The 18,392-nt window shown below is 42.7% G+C and overlaps 1 protein-coding gene across 8 annotated transcripts in view; it reads right to left on the bottom strand.

Moving 5' to 3' along the window:
• TTLL11 (tubulin tyrosine ligase like 11) overlaps nt 1-18,392 on the bottom strand; it is a 244,759-nt gene that overhangs the window by 193,916 nt on the left and 32,451 nt on the right. For 7 of the 8 annotated variants that reach the window (XM_077850531.1, XM_077850530.1, XM_077850529.1 and 4 more), the window contains one exon: nt 134-230. In XM_077850531.1, the coding sequence (XP_077706657.1) occupies nt 134-230 (97 nt within the window). Of the gene's footprint in view, nt 1-133; nt 231-890; nt 949-18,392 lie in introns of those variants that run through there. The other variant, XM_077850536.1, reaches the window with a different exon arrangement.

Consider the following 18,392-nt stretch of genomic DNA (forward strand, 5'->3'; position numbering starts at 1 on the left):
CTGTGGCTGTGCAGGCAGCAAGTCCCAAGAGTCCTTGAGTCTGAGCTCAAAATGCTGTCATGTTTTTGTAGAAGAGGGCACCCTGATGCTCAGCCTAAAAACAGTTTTCGATGCCAACAACAACAGCAGATACCTGGAAACTTGTTCACTTGGCCAGAGAATATGTCATTGTCGTGAAATGAAACTCCATGCCAGTAGATGTCACAAGGCAAGCGTCGGCCAAATGGGAACTAGAAGACAGAGGGAAAAAAAACTGTGACTATTAACAAAAACTAGAGGAGCAGCACCATCGTGGGTTCTATTACATATATATTCCCAGAGACTTGATGCATGTCACATGATTTAATCCTTACAATAAGCATGTGAGGTAGATGATATCCTTTCCCATTTTATAGGTGAAGAAATCATTTCAGAAAGGTTATGGAGCTTGCTCAAGATCACAACCAGTGAGGGGTGGAGTTCTCACTCTGTGTGGCAGGCACTATACTCATGGCTTCACACATATTCTTTCATTTCAATTCTCATAATTACCCTAGAAAGAATCATTCCCATTTTACAGGGGAGAAAATTGGGGCTGAGAAAGGTATGTAATATGCCCAGAGTAACATAGAACTGGTAAGGAGAGGAATCAGGATTTGAATCCAAGGCTATTTGAATGCCAAACTATGCTTTTCTTTCTCTGAAAATTGCAACTCTCAAGTCAGTCCCCCAAAAAATGAGCTCACAGTCTCTCACTCATGCTCTCTTGTTCTCTCTCTCTCTCTCTCTCTCTAACACACACACACACACACACACACACACGTCTTCACACACGTCTGTGAAGGCAGAATGTATCCCCCAGTGTCTCCTGGCATTCGATAAAGAGTTTGCGGATGAATAAATGAACAAACCAGGAATGGTCGTCTGATTCAAGGTGAGATGACCAGATTCTCTCTTCCAGGAATTTGGAAATTTAAAATACCAGGAAGCTTCTGCTGGCCTTTGACCTGGAAATGATAAAAAGCCAGAGCCGGGCAGATGTGCTTGGCTGTGAGCACAGAGAGTAAAGGCAGCCCTGCTGCTGAGAGAGAAGGAAGAAGCAGGTTCAGAGAGAAAAGTGAAGGTGAGACCATGTGGCCCTGGTGACAGGCTGAGTGACCTTCGTTCCTAGGGCTTCTAAGTCCTCGGTCCAGACCCTCCTGAGCCTGGCTGTCCCTCCTATCCTTGGATCCTGTAAAACAGCCTTGTATTCTTAGAATATATCCTCTCTTTGCACACATTATAGAATTTCTTTATTAGTAGCCAGAAAATCCCTTGGTGAGACAGAAAGGCCTGCTCTTTCTACTACATCCCCCTGCTTCTTAAAGTTATCAACAAGTTCTACACTTACATAATTCATTTTTTAAATCTGTAACTCTGATGACCCTTGTTAAAGGAAAAAAGTGAGGACGTGTCCGCTCATATTCAGAACTTGCTTGTTAGAAGTCTAGATGAAGAGAGATGCCAACACACCAAGTGCAATCACTTGACTTTCCCATCCTAAGACTATAGCAAATCAGGATTTTTATCTGCTCTAAGTTGAGAGAGCTAAGTTCCAAAGGAAGAGCATAGCATTACTAATGAAATGATGGTGACTCGATACTTTCCAACTATTATAAATTAAAATGAAGGCAGATTCAAGTCCTTTATATCATTCACATTATTTCAAAGCTCTGCCACCTGAGTCTGCACCCCTTAAGAGCAAAATGATTTATGCCAGCTCCAAGGATGCCATCAAGGAAAAGCCGACCGGGATCAAGCATGAGTTACAAGCAAACTGCTACGAGGAGGTCAAGGACTGCTGCACCTTGGCAGAGAAACCGGGGGGGCAGTGCCGTCATCTCTCTGGGAGGCAAGCCTTTGTGAGCCCCTCCAGCCTCCTGCCTGGAGCATCTGGCAGCCCCAGACCTGCCCATGGGGGTTGCAGGCTGCCCCCTTCCTGCCAGACTGGAGGGGCTGGGGGGATCCCAGCAGGGGGAGGGCAATCCCTTCACCCCAGTTGCCGAACAGCCCCCTCACCCCCTGGACCTTCCTCCTCCCTCTATCCCTGATGGTTCTGGCTTTCCCAAACCGCTTTTGATCTTCTGATTCCTCTTGGGTTGAAGCAGACCAAGTTCCCCCCAAGCACCCCAGTTTGGGGGGGGCTGTATTTTTTTAACGACACCCCAGTTCCCCACCCGTTCCTCCCTTTTCCCATGCTGCCAATTTCTAACCGCAATAGTGACTCTGTGCTTGTCTGTTTAGTTCTGTGTATAAATGGAATGTTGTGGAGAAAAAAAAGGGGGGGGGGCTGTGCCAGAGTAAGGCATATGTTACACACTCTATTAGCATGAACAACTTTCATCTATAATTTGTAGCATTTCATTTGTTTCTTTGCATCCAATGGACTGAAGTGATTAATTCAGTAGTCATAAATGCAAGGAGATACAACATATGTTATTTTCTTCCAGCTGCTAAGTGCTAACAGGAAAGGGAAAAATAACTTAACAGGGAAGTTTCTCTAAAAAGCAGACTATCCAAGCAAAGTTTACTAAGGTCCAAGTGGCTGTGCTGCCTTCAATGTGGGACCAATACGTACTCCATGTCAGCAGACAACAAATGACTCCTTATCACCTTTATGGTTTACCTTTCAATCCTTGCCAACCTCATGAATCCCCATCAATACTTCATTCAGCAGTGCCTTTAGCTCATTTGGTTTTGAGAAACTGTGTTGTTTTAAAAGTCTATTCATTCAATAATTGCTATGTGCCAGACATTGTGCTACATGCTGAGAACACAGAGAAGTCCAATTTTAAATAGGTCCCAGGACTTCAAAATCCCATCTCTTAAAAAAAAAAAAAAATCCCATCTCTTTTTAAGATCTTTTTACATCATACTCAATGGTGAAAGACTGAAAGCTTTCCCTCTAAGATCAGGAATGAGACAGGATGCCCACTTCCGCCACTTTTATTCAACATAGTATTGTAAGTTCTAGCCAGAGCAAAAGGTGAGAAAAAGAAATGAAGCATTCAAATTGGAAAGGGAGGGCAGCCCGGGTGGCTCAGCAGTTTAAGCACCACCTTCAGCCCAGGGCCTGATCCTGGGGACCTAGGATCGAGTCCCACATCAGGCTCCCTACATGGAGCCTGCTTCTCCCTCTGCCTGTGTCTCTGCTTCTCTCTCTCTCTCTCTTTCATGAATAAAAAAAAAACTGGAAAGGGAGAAGTAAAATTATCTGTTTGCAGATGACATGATCTTATATATAGAAAACCCTAAAGATTACACACGCATATATGCACACAGAAATAATAAATGAATTCAGAAAAGTTGTAGGATACAAAATCAATACACAAAAATCAGTTTTTCTATATACTAACCATGAATTATCCAAAAAGAAAATTAAGAAAACAATTACATTTGTAATACCATCAAAGGGTTATTCTGTATGTTAGTAAATTGAACACCAATAAAAAATTTTTAAAAAATTAAAAAAAAGAATAAAATATGTAGGAATTAACTTAACCAAAGAGGCAAAAGACTATACACCAAAAACTACAAAATGTTGTTGAAAGAAATTAAAGAAGACACACATAAGTAGAAAGACATCCCATGTTCATGGATTAGAAGAATTTATATTTTTAAGATGTCAATACTACACAAAGTAATGTACAGATTCAATGCAATCTCTACCAAAATCCAAATGGCTTTTTTTCCTTACAGAAATATAGAAATCTATCATAAAATTCATATGGAATCTAAAGGGACCCCAAATAACCAAAGCAATCTTGAGAAGGAAGAATAATGTTGGAGGTATCACACTTCCTGATGCCAAAACTTACAACAAAGCTATCAAAATAGTGCATAAAACAACAATGAAATACAATGAGATACCACTATACAACTATTAGAGTGGTCAAAATCCAAAATACTAACAACATCAAATGCTGGCAAGGATGTGGAGCAACAGAAACTCTTACTCATTGCTGATGGAAATACAAAAATACTTACTTCAGTATTTTTATTTATTTGAGAGAAAGAGAACACAAGCAGTGGGAGTGGCAGAGGGAGAGGGAGAAGTAGGCTCCCCACTGAGCAGGGAGCCAGATGTGGAGCTCGATCCCAGTACCCTGGGATCATGACCTTAGCTGAAGGCAGACGCTTAACAGACTGAGCTACCCAAGTGCCCCAGTACACCCACTCTGGAAGACACTTTGGCAGTTCCTTTAAAAAGGAAACATACTCTTACCATATGATCCAGCAATTGTGTTCCTTGTATTTACCCAAATGAGTTGAAAACTTATATCCAGAAAAAAAATCTACACATGAATGTTTATAGCAGTTTTATTAATAATTGCCAAAACTCAGAAGCAACAAGATGTCTTTCAGTAGGTAAATGGATAGATAAACTATGGAGCATCCAGATATTGGAATATTATTCAGTGCTAAAAAGAAATGCGCTATTAAGCCAAGAAAAGACATGGAGGGATCTTAAATGCATATTTCTAAGTGAATGAAGCCCATTTGAAAAGGCTACATACTGTGTGATTCCAACTATATGACATTCTGGAAAAGGCAGAACTACAGAGCCAGTAAAAATATCCTTGGTTGCCACAGATAAAGATGGAGGAGGGAGGGACACCTGGGTGGCTCAGTGGTTGATTGCCTTTGTTTGGCTCAGGTTGTGATCCCGGGGTCTTGAGATTGAGTCCGGCATCAGGCTCCCTGCAGCGACCCTGGTCTGGGTCTGGATAACCAGCAACTTTTGTGTAGTTAGGGGTGAAGGGCAGTCCTTGTAGGGCTTTCCTTAGGGGAGGTATCTGCAAATCCTGGTTCTATGAACCCATTGTCTAGCCTCCATTCTTCTGGTAATTGCACCGTTGCTTTGTCTCTGCCTCTCTCTCTGGGTCTCTCATGAATACATAAATAAAATATTTAAAAGAAAAAAAAAGGAGTGAGGGAGGGACAAATAGGTGAAGCACAGAGGATTTTCAGGGTAGTGATAATACTCTATATAACGGTGAATACTTATCATTATTCATTCATCCACAACCACTGGAATGTACACTACCAAGAGTAAGCCTTAACATAAATCATGGACTTTGGATGAAAATAATGTGTCAATATATGTTCATTGATTGCAACAAATGTACCATTCTGCCACGGGAGAGGTTATGCATATGTTGGGTCAGTGAGCTTATGTGAAATCTCTGTTCCTTCTGCTCAATTTTGTAATGAACCAAAAGCAGCTCTAAATAAAAAATAATAAATCAATAAAAGTTAGTATGGTACTGGCATAAAAAAAAAACAGACTAAGGGGATAGGATACAGAACCCACAAATAAAGCCTGACATACATGGTCAAATTATTTTTGACAAGGATGACAAGTCTATTAGAAGGGGAAAGAACATTCTGTTTAACAACTGCTGCTGGGAAAACTGGATATGGAAAAAGAATGAAGTTGGACTCTAACCCTACATCATATGCAGAAATTAACTCGAGATGGGTCAAATACTAATCATAAGAGCTAAAACTATAAAGCTGTTAGAAGAAAATATAGGAAATAAGCTTTATGATATTTAATTTGGCAATAATTTCTTGGATATGATACCAAAGCACAGATAGAAAAAATAAATAACTTGAACCTCATTGAAATTAAAACTTTTTGCATCAAAATACACTTGTCAACAGAATGAAAGGGCAACCACTGAATAGGAGAAAATATTTGAAAATCCCTTATCTGATAAGGTATTAATATTCAGAATATATTTTAAAACTTTTGCAACTCAAGAACAACAAAAACAATTTAAAAATGGGAAAAGGACTTGAATAGACATTTCTCCAAAGAAGCCATACAGATGGCTAATAAGCACATGAAAAGATGCTCAACATCACTAATCATTAGGAAAATGCAAATCAAAACCACAATGAGATACAACTTCACACATAAAAAATAATAAAAAGGGAATAAATGTTGAAGAGGATGTAGAGAAATTAGAGCCCTCAGGCACTGGGAATGTAAAAAGCTACTATGGAAAATAAAATTGTCACATGATCCAGTAATTCTACTTCTGAGTATTTACCCAAAAGAACTGAAATCGGGGACTTGAACAGATACTGATATACAAACGTTCAGCATTATTCACAATAGCCAAAGGTGGAAACAGTCCAAGTGTCCATCAAATGTCCATCAAGAGACAAAGAAAATGTGGTATATCCATACACTGTAAAATTACTCAGCCTGAAGAAGGAACAAAATTTTGACACCTGGTACAATATCGATGAAACCCTGAAGACATTTATGCCAAGTGAAATAAGACACAGAAAGATAGGGCAGCCTGGGTGGCTCAGTAGTTTAGCGCCGCCTTCAGCCCACGGTGTGGTCCTGGAGACTAGGGATCAAGTCCCACATCGGGCTCCCTGCATGGAGCCTGCTTCTCCCTCTGCCTGTGTCTGTGCCTCTCTCTCCCTCTCTGTGTCTCTCATGAATCAATAAAATCTTAAAAAAAAAAAAACACAGAAAGACAAATATTATATGGTTCTATCTCTGTGAGCTTCTAGCTAGAAGAGTCCAAGTAGAACAGTGGTTTCCAGGGGCTGGGAGGAGGGGGAAATAGGGTGTTATTTGTTTAATGGGTACAGAATTTCAGTTTGGAGAGATGGAAAATGTTCTGGAGATGGATGATGTTGACAGTTGCACAAGATGAATGCATTTAATGCTACTGAACTATACATGCAAAAATGGTTTAGATGATACATTTTATGTATATTTCACCACAATAAAATGACAATAAAAAACTGTCTGCTTAATGCCCCCTGAAGGTTAAGGGGCCATCCGTGGCTCTACTCTGAGATCTCTGTAGCCTGGAATGCTACGTGGCTTTTCATGGGGCAGTTGAAAATTGACAATGTTTCTCAGACTCCCCTGCTCTGCATTTTTCTAAGGTCAGCACCTTCTTCCCAGTTACCTAGATTCTAAATATGGGAGCCATCTTTCCTTTTCCCTTCTTCAAACTCTTTTGGAAAAAGGAATGGATTTGGGGTCAGAAGACCTGAGAGTTCTAGACTTGTTTCTGTCACTTACTATCAGATCTTAAGTAACCAAAACCTTTGTGTCCTCCATGGATTTGAGATGAGAAAACATGTCAAGGTGCAATAGGAACCAAACAAGATAATGGAAATGAAAATGCTTTATACATTCCACACAACAATACAAATCTGAGATAATCATTGATTCACTTATTAAGTGCTAAGAGCCTATTATGTGGCACAATATGTCTCAGGTGGCAAAGACACATGGGAACATGTCTGCTTTCAGGGAGCATACAGTCCATTGGGGAGAAAGAGTTGACTCAACTAGTCACTGCAATGTGTCACTGCAAACCATTGTAAGGGCTGTGAAATGAGGTCCAGAGAGCAATGAGAGAACAGGGAGATCCAATCACATCTGGGAAGTCAGAGAAGGTCACTCTGAGTAGGGTGACCATGTGTTCATTAGCCCAGGACAGTTCCAGTTTACACCTGTTGTCCTGGTGTTGATATTAATAGAGTGCTTTTTTTTTTCCACTTTCAAATGTATCCCAGTTTGAAGAGCAAATTGAATCCTCACCCTATTCCTGAGAAAAGGCTGTTTGAGCTGAGATCAGAAAGAAGAACAGGCAAATGAAGAACAAAGAGTATTCAAGGCAGAGAACAAATATATAAAAGCCCAGACGTCAGACTGACTATGGCCCACTGGAAAGCCTGAAGGCAGGTCAAAGTGGCTGGGGCACAGAGCACCAGAGGAAAGGAATGTGAGATGAGGTTGAAGACCTAGACAGAGGCAGATTGTGGAGGGCTGACCCTCAGCCAGAGAGCAGAAACAGTAGGTCATGCAGAGAACAGACTAAGATGGACCAGAGAGAGAAAGCATGAGCCAGAAAAGGCCAGCAAGAGCCAGAAGTGTTTCAAGACATAGAGAAGGGTAACCAGTGTGAATGTGGATGAGATGTCAAGTAGGATGGAAGCTTAACAACTGCCCGTGGCTATGATGACAGGGAGTGCTTTAGGACATCAGCCCACAGTGATCATCTTCCTGGTCTCTTCAACACTTACTGTGCTTTTCATTGTCTGCACTTTTGCATACTTCGTGTGCAACTCTTATCTCCCTCAGAACACTAAGGATTTCTAGGACCAGGAACAATCTGACACATTTGTCTCAGGTCTCCAAGGATGGCTAACCAGGTGTCCAATTGGTCCTAGGCCCACAGGAAAACTAGAAGCCATAATCCTGAGAATCACCCATGACACCTCTCCCTCCCCAATATCCTACTGGTCAGCAAGTCTTTTGGTTTCTCTCCTCTCTTATTTTTAAATTTCCTCCCATTCCTTAATAATCCCCAGTGTTGCTGCCTTACCCTGAGGCCTCACCTCTTACCTGGATGAGGTCTCCCCTGCGCCAGGGTCTCCTCTTCTAGTCCAGCCAACACACAGAGGGGCATTTCTTTAAAAACACAGCTCTGACCATGTTACTCCTTTGCTTACAACTCTTCAATGCCTTCCCATGGACACAGGATCAAGTCTAAGCTCCAAGCCTGGCCTGAAAGACACTTTCCACACTCCCCTCTGCCAACCTGCTTGCCTTGAACTGGGCCAACTATGCCCTGGACACTTGTATGGTTACTGCCAGCCTACTTGTGATATTTAAGTATATTGCACTTTACTGTTTTGTGCCGTGGGCTTCTACATGTTACTCCTTCTGACTGGGCTCTTCTGACTTGGCTTGACCACCCACTCCCTCCTTCCATGAAGGTGTCTCATGAACCCTCCCTTCTATGTGGCCCCTGTCACTCATATCCTCTCAGGACATTCTGCAACATCCTGTCTGTAAAGCTGCCGGCCTCGCCACTTTGTGAACTCTTTATTTTTTATTTTTTAAAGATTTTATTTATTTATTCATGATAGACATGGAGAGAGAGAGGCAGAGACACAGGCAGAGGGAGAAGCAGGCTCCGTGCTGGGAGCATGACGTGGGACTCGATCCCAGGACTCCAGGATCACGCCCTGGGCCAAAGGCAGGCATTAAACCACTGAGCCACCCAGGGATCCCCTGTGAACTCTTTAAAGATAAAGACAGTTTCATAATCATTTATGTGTCCCTAACACCAAGTCTTCAGCACACTGTGGACTTTGTTTATAACCTTTTTGGGGCCAAGAATCACTTTGGGATTCTTGCCAGAAAACCACACATATGCATGAAATACCCACATGTGATTTGAGGAGATTCAAAGACTCCCTGAAGCCTTTAGTTGTTCACAGACATCACCGTTAGTAACATCTGTAGTATGTTTCATGAATAAGCACATAAGTAAAAGAACTTATAAATAGCAGCTACTCAAGTACATTATTATTACCATCATCTCTGTCATCATTAGAGCTAATATTTAGGAAATTCTTATTAATAGGTCTATATGCTTAAAACACAGATTATCTCATTTAATCCTCACAATGATCTGAGGAGAAAGGTGCTACAATTAATCCTATTTATAGATGGAGAAACCAAAGCTTTGAGAGATCAGATGACTTTCCCAGAGTCAGGATCAAATCAAGGTCTATCTGTTCCAAAATCTATGCACTTAACCATTACACACAACTGACGCTGAACTTTTGCTATGGTTGTACTTATTAGTCACACATGAACTAGAGTAACTAGCCAACCCTCCTCCCACATGCTACCATCTTTGCCCCAAAGGAAGATTCTCCCTCAGCGTATACACCTGTGTGGACCCAAAGTCCTTGTCCCTCTTACCTAGAAGGACTAAAACAAACTTGCAAAATAGCCAGGCTCCAAAGAGAACCGAAAGCATTAAATGTCCTTTGAGCATACGTGTCCTTAAGGAATTGATGTGCGGGTCCCTCTTCTAATAAATAGCTCAAAGAGCAAGTTCAAATCCCCCAAGGGATTTTACAAAATGAAATTTCACAGTGAATGCTGATGAAAGCACAATTCACATTTCTATACTTTTGTGAATGATTTTCTTCATAAAACTTCTTCTTGAAAGAAAATCTTTCAAGTGATTGGGCATAAAAGTGGCAAATAAGCCTTGATATGGGCAAGCATATGTGTAATGCATCTACAGGGGGAAATGACCCAAATTACTGCTTTCAAATGAGAGGCCCACAGCACTCTGGGGAAATGCACAGAAGGGGTAGAAGCCAGCACAGCTTACTTGAGCTGGGAAGACCCTGGCTCCAGCCTTGACCCACCACAACCCCACCCAGAGACTCTGACATACTGACCTTGCCCCCTCTCTGGCTCACCTACAGTGGAGGAAAACAAGAGCAATAAAACCTGTCCACCTCGTGGGGCTGTCATATGGACTGAGGTAGCGCCTGGGAAAGCACTTTGTAAAAAGCAAATTGCTGTTATATAGGATAGCCTATTATTTTTAATGTCCAAGGAAATCACCTCAATGAGTAACTTCAATTTAAAAAGATGCCAACCAAATATCAAGCACCATTAGGACTGCTCTCAAGTAAGAACACGGCAGAGTACCTGCACTTGGGAAACCTTCAATGATGCCCCGGGGCAGAGTTAATGGATTTCTTCTCTCCAGTGTCTCCTCTGCACTCTGTTGATACCTGTTGTACAGTCACTGCCTTGTAGGGTATTTATGCTTACATGACTGCCTCCCCATCACACAGAATCCTTCAGGGTAGAGACACTTCATTTGTCTACGCTCTCCCCAGCCTACTCTTCTGTGGTAGGCTATGTCTAAGATAGTCTCCGATTATCCCTGCCTCCTAGAATTCAGACCCTTGTACACAAGGGACCTTTGGACACAGTCCCACGACTGGCACAGGCTTGGTCTATGGAAGCAATAGCTACAGCAGAAGTGAGGAGATGTCCCTTCCAATATTAGGATATCTTTTTTATTTTATGTATGTATGTATTTGAGAGAGAGAGAGCGAGCGAGAGAGAGAACACAAGCAGGGGCAGAGTGAGAGGGAGAAGCAGACTCCCCTGCTGAGCAGGGAGCCTGATGTGGGACGCAATCCTAGGACCCTGGGATCATGACCCAAGCCGAAGGCAGATGCCTAACCGACTGGGCCACCCAGGAGCCCTTAGGATATCTTTATAAAGAGACTGTGGCTTCTATCTTGGGCCCACTGTGCGTGTGTGTATGCATGCACACATCTGTCTGGCTATCTGTCTGGCTGGTTCTCATCTCTGTCTCTCTCTCATCATCATCACTCCGGAGAAGCCTAGGGAGTGGGAAAAAAATCAAAGCCTCCTGCCAACAGTCGTGTGAGTGAGCTTGGAAGTGGGTCCCTTGGCCCCAGCCAAGTCTACAGAGACTGTGGTCTTGTGAGAGACCCTGACCCAGAACCCCAGTAAGGACACTCTCAGAATCCTCACCCTCACTAAGTGTATGAATAATAGACATGTGATGTTCTCAGGTGCTAAGCTTTGGAGAAATCTGTTACATGGTAGTAGATAATGAATATGCTACTCCAGGTTATAACAGTGCCTTAGAGAATGAAAGCTTCCTAAAAATGAAGGAATTTAAGACCAATATATCCTTATAAGAAATTTAATAATTATTATTTATTAAGCACTTACTTGTGTGCCAGGTATCTTACATTTATGCCTCCATATTCTGTTGCCGATAAGTGGCAAACACAGAATTTGAAGTCATGTTGGCCTGTCTCCAAAGACTGTGCTCTTTTGGCTCCATTAACCTGAATGGATGGGCAGATGGATAAATCTATGAAAAAAAAATAGCACATATATCTATGCAAAAAAAGAGCTGTGGTTAACACTTCAAGGAAGAGCATAGTGCAGCAAAGTCCAGAGAAGACCAGTTAAGATAGAGAAAGGACTGAGCAATTGCCTTTCAAGGATGGACTAAAAACTTAGCACTCTTTTCTTCAATCAGGAAAGCAAGCTGACAAAGAAAATACGGGCGGAGATCCATCAAATGCTGAAGGGTGTGACTGGATGGAACACGGCTCCATCTGCCAAATCTGATGTTGTCAAAAGAAGGTGAGCCCCCTTTTAAGCCTGAGAGGGAAGCTAGCTCACTCTTCTCTTGCTCACATCTCAGCGAATGGCATCACTATTCCTTCCCCCCAACTCTCGACAGATTCAAGAAGCACCACCTACCCAACTGAGGGGCCACAGGGAAATTCCAGGCTCCCACCTCCCTGTGGAAAATAGTTTAATGAGAAAAGGCCTCCCCATGCTGGGGAGGGACTGGTCAGCTTCCTGACCGCTGCATCTCTAGGATGGGGCTGGGGGCAAAGCCCACACGTGGGGCAACTCCATGCCTGTTTCCTCAGCAGAAACAATAGTGACAATGCGATTTGGGTTATTAGATGATTAACAATGCATTTGAGCCACCTAGCATGGTGCCTGGCACAATGCCAATTATACGGTAGGTGTTCAAAAAATATTGATTTCTTTCTTTTCTTCCATGCTTTCCCATCGCCCTTCACCCCATCCCTATTGGCTGATAAAATATTAACCAAAGGAGATTGTGGACAGGGCTGTTTTCTAGGGCCAGCCTAAGGTTAAAGGTGTACAAGGTCTATTCAGAGTATTTGAAGCCATATAGGTCTTCCTGGGTATGCATTTAACCTCTGGGGAAAGCCTGTACTTGCACACAAAAGTTCCTTGACTTGACTGCCAGAACCTGGTTTCAAATCTCAACTTCTAAGGCTTTTGGTTTTAACAGCTAAAAAAGAGGACTAGCAAAGCCTCCATCACAGAGGGTATTGTGAAGATTAAAAACAACTATGTAAGTGAAAGAATGTTTGTGAATAGCCTGGCACATAGAAGGAGCTAAGTTAGTCCAATTATAGAATATTGACCATGAGCATCCTGGATTGTTCTTCACCTAATAAAGTCCCATGGTAAGAGAGGCAGAGAGGAAATGTCCCCAAACACCTTCCCTGGTAGAGAAAGCAGAAGCTGGCTCTGAACAAGTTCACCTCTTCAAAAACAGTAGTGGATCAAACACAGCTCTGGGGATTCAGGAGCCAGTCTGGGCTGGCTGCATTATGTGTGGGAGAGTCCAGCAGGAGCAACTGTTTCCACTCCAGAGAAGGAAAGTTGAACTGAGGAGGGGCCATTTGAGCTGGGTGTGAAATAAGTGATCGCCAGGCAGAGATGAGGAGAAAGAGAAATCGGGTAGAGGGCAGAGTGTGTCCAAGGCAGGGATGCTGGAGAGCATAAGGAGTTCCACATGTCTAGAGCCCAGAGTATGGAAGGTAGATAAAGCTGAAGTGGTCTCCGTGAACCAGACAGGTCATGATGGACTCACAGGGCAAGCTGCCGAGCTTGAACTGGATTCTGCAGGTAGAGGAGAGTGAAGGGAAGTGTTCTGCGGGGCTATGCCAGATCTGGCTAGAATGGAGAAGGGAGAGGAGGTAGAGTGAGGCCAAAGGCAGCCAGACCCATGAGAAACCTGGCCAAGGCTAGGAGAAAGGGGATAGGGTGGAAAGGCAACAGGGCAAGGAGAAAAAAGTGCACTGGGAGCAGGTGTGAGGGAAGGTATAGGAGTGTGAGAGCACATCACCAGTTTCATGGGTATTAACTACTCTGACAGCCAATGCACTTTAAAGAAGCCCCTTCTCTCATGCCCACGGGCTGACAGTCCTCACCTCTTCCAGATCCTTCTTGTTGGAGACTCTGAATAGAGAAGATCCTACAGGGATAACTAGCACTCTGAAGAGGCTTCCAATTTAATAAAGTCGCCATCTGGCTTCAATGGGTTTCCCAGGAAGACAATAATTACTCATCCTCTAATAGAGCCAATAAATATAGCAAAAGGATAAGTAATTAACAACCTTTTGCTGGAAAGTAGCAATTCTTGTGATCTATGAAGTTTCCTTTTCCTTCGTTATTGCAAATATGATACTCTGGGTAAGTGCGCCATTTGTCGTTCACTGAGTTAATCACCAAAGTACGTTGTATTTTTTTTAATTAAATCCATTCATTATAATTGACTCATACGAATTACAGCTGGAAGAGCTGCAGTGAGGCCTGCCGTCCACCTTGCTTCTACTTCGGATCACAATACTTTTAATGAGATCAGAATTGTTACCAAACAAACTAAAGAAAAAAGGCCCATGTTAGCGAGAGGGGAAGAGAACCTTGTCCCTCTCATAATTTCAGTGTCCCATAGCAATCTCGTTATTTATTCTAAAACCTAATTTCCCACTCGTAAAGAATCTTTATTAGTAATTATACTAACCATGAGAAAAAGAAAAACTTCACAAACTTCTAAAGTAATTTACCTCTTGGCTTGAAGTTTTAATTAAAATCCCAGTTTATTTAGCAAATTGCTCTGAAAGGATTAGATACCAATTTAGCACGGTGCTCTTTTTCCACTTTCCAACTCATAAGAGTGACACAAACAACAAAATACCCATATGAAATTACTCTTACTCCATTCCATTGTAATTCAGCCTATGGAAAAGAGTTGCAGTATCAATTATCAATTATAAATTAACTCTATTATATTCTGTAAAATTATTGATGGGGTTCAGGGCAGGCTGCTCCAAAATGTGCCACTGTGGCATATTATTTTGAATTAAAGTTACAGCAGAAACAGCGGTACCAGAAGGATGCTTTGACCATCCTTTGTCTGCCTGAGAGCAGAAAACAAATCTCCTGTGTGAAAGATCCCCTTTCTATACCAAGAGGAAAGGAGAAATTCTTATCAGCAGTAAGAGAGAATTTGGGGCCCAGAAGACTATGTAAACAAACCTTGTTATTTCCTCTTTAATTTACTACCCCAAGCTCAAACTTCTTTTTCTTGTCAATTCTTCATAAATTTACTGTTTCCTTGTCAAATAAGTATAAAAGCTATCTGTTTGGTCACTTCTTTGGTCTCCTATCTTTGGGACCCCTGTATGTACGAAATTAATGCAAATTAGTTTTCCTCCGTTAATCTCTCATTTGTTGCAGGGGGTGTCTCAGCCAAGGACCTAGAAGAGTAGCGAGATTTTTTCTTCTCCTCTACACTATAAACAACCATCTCCCTGCTCTCTACTCCCTCACTGTGGATAAATTATATCAATTCACCATTAGTCCTCAAGTTACCTCAAAAACTTCCACATCAAAACTTTATAAAGTGTGTTTACTAACTGCACCGGAAACAAGGCAAACCAGATCTCCATTCCAGCAGCACTTTCTTCTCAGCCAGGATTATTAAACAACTTTTCCTGAAGTCACTCCTGACACCTCTTATGGCAGCTCATCCCCAGTTAACCAGATACCCAGACCCTTTCAGGATGGTCTGCAATGGCAACTCCACCAGAAAGCCAGTCTAAAGGCACTATGGTTTAGCCGGAACATCAATGCATTCACTCAACACTTATGCATGTCCTGCCTTTGAGCTAGGCGTTATGCTCAGGGAATGCTGAGAGATTCCACGTATGGGTCAAAGCGTCAGTGGAGAGAAACAAAAGCCAGAGAGCTAAAAACAGGAGGATGAATGAAAGAGTCTTTACCTTCTAAGAGCTCATAGTGCAACAGCCGAGTCAGACACACAAACAGATCACTAGATGCCTGTAGCCACCATCCTACTGAGCATCTACTATATGCCTGCCTCCCAGCTGAGCTCTTTATCCACATGGTGATGTTTAATCTCCACACAGCTTATGAATAATCGTCATACTCCCATTTCACAGAGGAGGCAACCAAGGCTCAGAGAGAAGGTGACATTTGAGCTGACTCTTGAAAGAGAGACAGTTTGCCAAGACTAGAGAGAGGAAGAAGTCCCGTGGGAGGAAGCAAAAGCACATGCAAAGGCCAAGCAAGAGCCTGGAGACCCGGTCCTCCTCTCTCCATGGCCATTAACTCTCTGAGCTGCCTTAGACATGACTGGATCTCTTGGACATGAAGAGATCCAGTCATGATCTCTTCAGGGCCTGTTTCTCTATTTGCCATATGCAAGGTATTTCCTATTCTGCAAATCTATGAGGGCCTGTTCTTCTTTTCCAACAACTGATTATGATTATGATTTGTGTTGACCCTAAAGCATGCATTCCTATCTTAATAATGAAACCAAAGGACAAAGAAGTGGTTTCCCAGAGGACTTACTAGAGAAAGGATAAGCTCTGCCCCCCTCTGCCAATTCATTTGCTCCTTTGACCCCTGAAACAGCCTGTAACCTCCCAGAGACAGCCCACTGCCTTGAAAGCCTCATGCCATCCTACCACATATTGTCAAGAATTAATACTATTATATCAATAACTTCTATAATAAAAATTGTGACTATAATTTATTGAGTCTATATTATGTGCTGTGTACTTGCACTACCTCAATTCAACTCCACAACAACACTATCAAGTAGGTAGAGGTATTGCTATTCCATTTCACAGATGAAGAAACTGAGGCTCAGAGCAATTAGATGACTTAGTCTTTAGCAGTGTATCCAGTAAGTGGTAGAGCAAGAAACAGAACACAGCCCCATTAAGTCCTCAGTCCCCAGAGAACTAAGCCTATGAGAAATGAATGAGGTTCCATTACAACCATGGAATTCTGGTGACACACACTATACCAAGGCTGGTGTGTGTGGGAAGGGACAGGGGAGGGCCCAGAGCAAGGGAGTTGCCCCCACCTGGGAACTCTCCAGAGTTCTGAACTGCGTCTGCCCAAGTACTGCCTCCACACACCTACATCTTCTGCTGGGGTGCTTCAGTCTGTTCTAACCTTTGTCTACTGATTTCAGTGCTCACAGGAGCAACTAACAGAATAGGGTGAATGGAAATGAAGTACATCTGGGAGAGAAACAGTTAACTTTTAGAAGTACCGAGCTTAAGGGGACAACAGGACATCTAATTGGAACTATCCCACAAGAGATTAGAAATACAGGAACGGGAGTAGAGAAAAGTCAAAGCAAGAGGTGAGGGATCCCTGGGTGGCGCAGCGGTTTGGCGCCTGCCTTTGGCCCAGGGCGCGATCCTGGAGACCCAGGATCGAATCCCACGTCAGGCTCCCGGTGCATGGAGCCTGCTTCTCCCTCTGCCTATGTCTCTGCCTCTCTCTCTCTCTCTCTGTGACTATCATAAATAAATGAAAAAAAAAATTTTAAAAAAAAGAGGTGAAAATTTGGGAGTCACAGAGGAGAATCAAGAAAGGGTGAGCGTGTTTTTGGAGTGCTTACTGAGAAAGAAAAGCAAAGGGCCGGGGTCAGGGGGCCCTAGCAGTCCTAGACACCCAGGAGCAAATAACTCAACTCTCTAACTCTAATATTGTGCTGAAAGGTGTTCAGAGAGAACAGAATTTAGTTGCCTGTAGTGTTGAACCTATGAAAAAAGGACCACTCCTCAACCTCCCCCAAAAAAGAACAAGAAATGACAGTACTCAAGGACAAAAATAGAAATTAGCCTGCCATAGGTGACATGATTCAAGCTAACCAAGGTCATATTCACTCTTACTTCAAGTAAAATGGCTCCTTATAAATTTGAGAAAGACCCTGAGCCTCTCTTGGGCCTTTCAGACCATAGAACCTAAAGGCTTCCATGACAGGATAATTATAAACAATCTCTCCGCTTGCTGGTAAAAGAGGCATTAGAAAAGCACATTTATTCTCTGGCTCCATCCTCACCTCTACCCTCCTACACACCTTACCCAGGAATAGTTAAACTCTTTTACCAGGTTAGTCTTTTATTCAAGTAAACACGACATGCATCAACTCAGTGTCAAGCACTGGGAATTCAGAGAAGAAGGTGAAGTCCTGTCTTTAGGCTGTGAACTTGTAAATAAATCACTAGTGCAAAGTGGTAAACGCTCTAGCAGATGAGAGTCAAAGGGCTATGGGATCACAAAGCAGGGTGTGAGTTCATCTGGGAGGAGAGACGTGGTTTGGTAGAAACAAGAAAGATGAGCCGGAAATGAAAAGAAAGAGAGAAAGAGAGAAAGAGAGAAGAAAGAAAGAAGAAAGAAAGAAAGAAAGAAAGAAAGAAAGAAAGAAAGAAAGAAAGAAAAGAAAGGAAAGAAAGATAGATGATAGATGAGCTGGAATTTGCCAAGCCCAGGAGGCATGAAGCTTGTCTAGGCTGGAGAAGCCCCATGTGCAAAGGCACAGGAGCTTGAGGGAGCATGATAAGAAGTCACTTGGGGCAGGAAAAGCATCTCAACCATTTCTGTATTCCAGGTGCCTCCCCCAGTGTCTGGGAGGGAATGGCCAGTCACAGATGCTGGAGGAATGAGTGGCATGTGGTTCAGTGTGGAGGGAATAAAGCATGACTATGGGGTCTTGCAACAGAAGGGGAACTGAATGGAACCAAATCTATAAGCCTCAAAACAAATCTTGATGTGAAACTGCTCAGGCATACAACAGACACACGTAGGCTTTGGTCATTCATTTCTCCAGTCCAGGCTCTGATAACAACTCTGTGGGTGA

The sequence above is a fragment of the Canis aureus genome, chromosome 16 (assembly GCF_053574225.1).
Source record: "Canis aureus isolate CA01 chromosome 16, VMU_Caureus_v.1.0, whole genome shotgun sequence".
NCBI lineage: Eukaryota > Metazoa > Chordata > Mammalia > Carnivora > Canidae > Canis > Canis aureus.